Raw genomic sequence first — 5962 nt, forward strand, 5'->3', positions numbered from 1 at the left:
TAACCTTGGAAGCCGCCTTGTTGTGTACAAGATCGCCGACTACCGGTCAGAGTGCAAGCAAACTGAAGTGACCACGATAGAAACTTGGCAGCAGGCAAACACCTTCCTCCACAGGTAGTAGCTAGAGATCATCAACACGTAAATATACCAATGAGCGTATAAGAAGTCTTTGCAACTTGACTACTTAATCCTTCCTACGATAAGAAGTGCCCTCAGTGAGACGAGCGCGACCACCAGTAGGCTGACAGAGCATCACGTTGCAGTTACCGCAAAGGACGACAGTCTGAGCGTGCCTGAAATACGACAAAAGTTCATCTATAGCCATCAAATTTATTGCTCAGACGCCGACATCAACGAGCACAAATAGCACATAGTGCTAGGATGCACTTACACCGGGCCACGGGAAAAGTTACTCTACAAAGGACAAGACCCGATATTACGAAAAGACGGTAGTGATCTGTGAGCAACCAGGGCACTTGACATCCATGAAATAGGAGTTGGGGGATTGTACCAAGCGCTTTAGCTTATGCTTGGACTTCTCAAGTTCGGGATCGGGATGGAGGAGATCGACGTTCATGGCAACAATGTGGCGGGCTACTACTTCAACAATGACAACATGACATACTCAACGATCTACAATCATCAACTTCTCCACCCTTATAACCAAGAATGCACATAACTGTGTCCATCGACACTGAATCATCACCAGAAGCACTGCTACGCGGGGCTTAAATGGGTGAAAGTCAGGCAGCAAAGGAGGAAGGGAAGAAAACTCACTAATCGATTTTCGCTATAGTATTTGCGTCCGCCATGGTGATCGATTTGGCCCATTGCAAGAAGCGACTTGCTAATTGCTACGACATTCGACGCTTTTAATCTCCTACTTAACGAGTGTTACTCTCGCGAGGCAGTTAAGACTCGTATCTGTGCATTATCTTCCGCCACATCCGTTGGGTATAACATTCGTTGGTCCTTACGATCAGGCCGCACTCTTGGAGGGTTGGCCGGTGCGGCATCACGTGCTAGTGAACCGTTCGAATTCGAGCTTGTTGAACTGCTCCCGGCTCTCAAGAGTCATCGAGCCATGCTTGGCAGCGAAGTTCATGTCTTCCCTATCCCGCGATAGCCACTGCTCGACTTGCAGTAATGACATAGGGTGAAGAGTTCTCGGCTGCCGTTGCTCTTGCTTGTGAGCTTCCTTCTCAACGTAGAAGAACTCCTCCATATATTTATGCCGTAGTTCAGCCGCAGATGCTTTGGGGAATTCCAGCCTAAGCTTGCTGAAGATCCTCGACATCTCGGAATTGACCTCGTGCAGAACTGAATAGTTATCAGGTGTAGAGGAGGCAGCTTTCAGTCGAATCCGCTTCGCAAAATCACCACTATTATTTTCTCTAGTAGGTGAAATGAACAATTGAGGAACCTGAGGAACTGTGTGGCCATAGTCGATATCGGATGTCATGCCTACCGCATCGTTATCATCCATCGAGGAATCAGAGCTGCCTTCGTCAGGATCCTTCTCGATCGCCTCCACATCACCCTCTCCATTCTCTAATCGAGCATCTCGAGAAAGCCCGCCACGCCCTCAGGTCTATTCTTCTGGACCTCTTGCAAGTCTACTGGAAGATCATCGAGCGATAAGCAATACTCATATCCAAGCTTCGGTAGTTCGTAGTCCACCGAAGCGAGACGGAAGTCCTCGTAGCACTCTTGAACAACCTTCGAACCGAGAGCCTCCACTGATCGGGGAGTAAGGGATTCATTAGGCACCTTCAAACCAAGCCTCATGCAGGCTCGACGATTATGTCGATGCAGCAACCAGAGTAGTCTTAGGTTGTACAAGTAACAGCTAACACGGCTCGAAGATGCATACGCCTTCGCCATCTGGGAATGAAAATTTTCGCAACCGGAGCTCCCACGAGCGCAGCGATGGGTGTTCAACTTCAGAGTGCTCGATCCTCTGTAAGCAGCCTCTCCCGTCTTCATAGCGTGACTCTGCTCTAGACAATCTGAGAGACATCCTCTGTCCATGTGTCTCCACTGCGTTTCCAAAACAGAGTAGAAACGACTCGTCAATAGGGGAGCGAATCTGGTCCCAGGTGGAGGATTCTCCAACTGCCATCCGCCAGCTCCCGCCTCAGCTAGCTTACGTCTATCATCATATGCTTCCCACTCTTGCAAAGCAGCTGCATCACGTTCAGCATAGACCTCCACCACCGTGGTTATGCGCTCTCTGAGCTCCTTCGGAGGAGGTATCCGTCGAAAGATATACTTAGTGCGCTCGTGCTTGGTAGGTGGTCCCAAGATCCCCAAAGCAGCACGTGCGCTCATCAAAGCATGACAGTCGCTGGAATTCTCGATGAATATGGCCTTTTGCAGGTCGTTCTTGAACTTATTGCAGAGAACATGTTGCAGAACGACTTCTCGATTCAGGCGCTGCTGTAGATGGAAACTATCTAAGCGTACCATCATGCCATCTGGTATTATATCCCTCAATCCAGAGGAGCCACTGAGCTCAGTATCGGACTGGCTACAACAATTATTATCACAATACAGTAGCTTGGGAGTGTCCACGCCAGCTGCCTCGTGTCGCCGGAAGATTTCATGTAGAGCGGGCTTGATGTATCGCACACTGGTAGTGGGAGTCAGATACGACCTCAGTATGATAGAATAGTCTGTCATTATCGTCAAGCTTTGCCCGAGCCTGTGAGTCGCGATACACTTCTTAGCACACTTTCGGGTATGGTCAAGGCTGAGACTATGAGTCCCCACATGACCAGCCAATTCCCGAAGGAGATGATCTCCCTCTAGAGACAAATCTCGCAAGGCAATGCTCAGCACCAGATTCCCCGATATTCCCAAGGCTTTTGAGGAAGTGATTCCCTTTCTGGTACCGTCAAAAAAGGGCACTTGGTTGACATCTCCCACTTCTCCTCGTATGCACGCAAGCGCGAGCTGTATGCCCTCTCCAATGTCGACGTCAGATAAGTAGCAGTTTGGGAAATACGGCCGTTATTCATCAGGATATTTTGTATATACAAGACCACCTCCATATCCATCCCCTTCCCCGTACCACACAATAGTGGAAGCTTCATTTGGGTAGCCATGTCAAGCGTCTTGACAAATTCTGTATTCCAGGAATACCAAGAGGTTTTGCAAGGAACGCATTCCAATCGGGTACATAAGGCCAGATACGGATAGCCCATACGGTATACCATTTTCACCCTCGATAGCCGTCCAGGATGTCGGATGTCAATACTGGAACAATACGGACATCGTCCTCCTCGAGGCGCCCAGACCAAATCATATGCAAAGACCTCGGAAGCTTTCGGAAATGATTGCTTCTCCACGATTCCCTCCCAATTTGGTCTCCAGAACCATTTTAGTACATTAATCTCTCCAACATCAGATAAAGATGTGGATAGGGAGTTGGGGAATGCATGATCAGCAGCTTGCCGTCCCCCCGTCTCAGAAACGGACACTTGAACTCCAACATCACAACCGTTCCGTGTTCTTGTAGCAGGATCATTGGATTGGAGTTCTCCTGAGAAGCATTCGGAAGCTATTCGATAGAGTCTGCTACCTTTGCGAGGAAAATACGGCTGTTCAGTCGGGGGTTCTGGCCGCTGGTGATACCAGCGTAAACACAGAGTAAACCCACATATGATTTCTTGAAATGAATTCAGTAGTGTCACCTATCACCCTTATGTAGAGCACTTGCCTAGCGGTTGAGCCTAAAAACTAACAGTCTAGACACTTTAGCCGAGTGGTTAAGGCGGCGGCCTGCTAAGCCGTTGGGCTCTGCCCGCGGGAGTTCGAATCTCCCAGGTGTCGTTGCAAGAGTTAAACATTGCGTTTCGCGGCTTTTGTGGAGCATCCATATTAAACGGATGAAGCCGAGAACTCACATGAAACGATAAAGATCGAGATACTTTGGTCGAGTGGTTAAGGCGGTGGGCCGTCAAGCCACTGGATTTCACCCGCGGAAGTTCGGATCTTGCTGGTGTCGTTGTACGTAGCCTTTCCTGCCGCAGGGCCTCACCACACACGAATTTGGAAATTCCTCACGTCTCAGGATCGGAACAGCTAAAGGCAGTAAAATTTGGCAAACATTGCAGGTCCTAGGCGTCCGACTCATGCTACTTCTTTAGATTTCACCTGGGAGCGAATCTGAGGGGAGGCCTCCGCTGCATAATCCACCGGTTCGTACGAAGCACCCCACTCCCCATGGACAAAGTTGGATAGCTTGGAATAGCAGCTCGTGGCCCTTAACATTGCGCTGGGGGAAGCGGGGACGAATCCAATGGACGAAAACGCTCTTGACAGAATTATATTCAACCCAATTTTCCCCATGGTCATTCGACAGTCTGCTCTTAAGTTGAGTTGCCTATGGTTGTCGCATCAGCGTGACTATCACGGTCGTAGTATGACCTGTTCTCAAAACGTTCAATATCCATGAGTGGAATTAGACTAGTCCCGGAGGGGGTCGAACCCACGACCTATGGCTCATAAGACCATCGCTCTAACCACTGAGCTACAGGACCGTGAAGACCCAGGCTTGGGAATCTTTCATGGTTAAGATGTGTTGATACCTCGACTAAAACGTGCGTTCTACGGTATCACTTCACACCATACGACAACCGTCCAGTCCTGGCACAGGCTGACCGCATGACCTATGATCACCCGCATTTACATACCCCAGCTCATCGTCGCGTCCATCGCCTTTGAACAACCACCGCCTGACGCGAGCACTAACCTATGCATGACTAACTCTGCTCCGCCCGGGGTCTAGCTGGCACACCCGTTGAACTTGCCAACAACTTCTCTCTCAAAATTCCACAACAATATCTCACCGCCATGATCCAAGGAGTTATCCGCGAGGTGTGGTAATATAGGGGCTGATGGTTCCGCACAAGTGAACATGAAGAGAGGCGTGTCACCGTGTTGCGCATTCAGAATGACGAGGATGCCGGCTCTCAGATGTCCCTGGCTCTGCCTTGGAGTGGGACTTGGATTTTGGGAGCTGGTGATACCAGCGTAAACACAGAGTAAACCCACATATGATTTCTTGAAATGAATTCAGTAGTGTCACCTATCACCCTTATGTAGAGCACTTGCCTAGCGGTTGAGCCTAAAAACTAACAGTCTAGACACTTTGGCCGAGTGGTTAAGGCGGCGGCCTGCTAAGCCGTTGGGCTCTGCCCGCGGGAGTTCGAATCTCCCAGGTGTCGTTGCAAGAGTTAAACATTGCGTTTCGCGGCTTTTGTGGAGCATCCATATTAAACGGATGAAGCCGAGAACTCACATGAAACGATAAAGATCGAGATACTTTGGTCGAGTGGTTAAGGCGGTGGGCCGTCAAGCCACTGGATTTCACCCGCGGAAGTTCGGATCTTGCTGGTGTCGTTGTACGTAGCCTTTCCTGCCGCAGGGCCTCACCACACACGAATTTGGAAATTCCTCACGTCTCAGGATCGGAACAGCTAAAGGCAGTAAAATTTGGCAAACATTGCAGGTCCTAGGCGTCCGACTCATGCTACTTCTTTAGATTTCACCTGGGAGCGAATCTGAGGGGAGGCCTCCGCTGCATAATCCACCGGTTCGTACGAAGCACCCCACTCCCCATGGACAAAGTTGGATAGCTTGGAATAGCAGCTCGTGGCCCTTAACATTGCGCTGGGGGAAGCGGGGACGAATCCAATGGACGAAAACGCTCTTGACAGAATTATATTCAACCCAATTTTCCCCATGGTCATTCGACAGTCTGCTCTTAAGTTGAGTTGCCTATGGTTGTCGCATCAGCGTGACTATCACGGTCGTAGTATGACCTGTTCTCAAAACGTTCAATATCCATGAGTGGAATTAGACTAGTCCCGGAGGGGGTCGAACCCACGACCTATGGCTCATAAGACCATCGCTCTAACCACTGAGCTACAGGACCGTGAAGACCCAGGCTTGGGAA

The 5962-nt window shown here is 49.8% G+C and overlaps 3 protein-coding genes and 4 non-coding genes across 7 annotated transcripts; 2 read left to right on the forward strand and 5 right to left on the reverse strand.

Annotated features, from left to right (window-relative positions):
• Positions 1–184: 184 nt before the first annotated feature.
• Positions 185–577, reverse strand: Pmar_PMAR018671 (40S ribosomal protein S27-4, putative; the record flags this gene model as incomplete). The annotated part of the gene is made up of 2 exons (XM_002765381.1): positions 185–293; positions 441–577. 2 exons carry the CDS (start codon positions 575–577, stop codon positions 185–187), a joined length of 246 nt encoding a protein of 81 aa, XP_002765427.1.
• Positions 578–1015: 438 nt separating this feature from the next.
• On the reverse strand, positions 1016–1297 carry Pmar_PMAR018672 (hypothetical protein; the record flags this gene model as incomplete). The annotated part of the gene is made up of 1 exon (XM_002765382.1): positions 1016–1297. One exon carries the CDS (start codon positions 1295–1297, stop codon positions 1016–1018), a length of 282 nt encoding a protein of 93 aa, XP_002765428.1.
• Positions 1298–1551: 254 nt separating this feature from the next.
• On the reverse strand, positions 1552–2472 carry Pmar_PMAR018673 (hypothetical protein; the record flags this gene model as incomplete). Its single annotated transcript, XM_002765383.1, has 1 exon — positions 1552–2472. The coding sequence occupies one exon, from the start codon at positions 2470–2472 to the stop codon at positions 1552–1554; it is 921 nt and encodes a 306-aa protein (XP_002765429.1).
• Positions 2473–3752: 1280 nt separating this feature from the next.
• Pmar_PMAR018674 lies at positions 3753–3834 on the forward strand. Its single transcript has one exon. It is a non-coding gene; the product is annotated as a tRNA-Ser (tRNA).
• Positions 3835–4471: 637 nt separating this feature from the next.
• Positions 4472–4544, reverse strand: Pmar_PMAR018675. The gene has a single exon. It is a non-coding gene; the product is annotated as a tRNA-Ile (tRNA).
• A 605-nt stretch (positions 4545–5149) lies between these two features.
• Pmar_PMAR018676 lies at positions 5150–5231 on the forward strand. Its single transcript has one exon. It is a non-coding gene; the product is annotated as a tRNA-Ser (tRNA).
• A 637-nt stretch (positions 5232–5868) lies between these two features.
• On the reverse strand, positions 5869–5941 carry Pmar_PMAR018677. The gene has a single exon. It is a non-coding gene; the product is annotated as a tRNA-Ile (tRNA).
• Positions 5942–5962: the final 21 nt, after the last annotated feature.

Source organism: Perkinsus marinus, assembly GCF_000006405.1.
Source record: "Perkinsus marinus ATCC 50983 genomic scaffold scf_1104296975526, whole genome shotgun sequence".
In the NCBI taxonomy this organism is placed as follows: Eukaryota; Perkinsozoa; order Perkinsida; family Perkinsidae; genus Perkinsus; species Perkinsus marinus.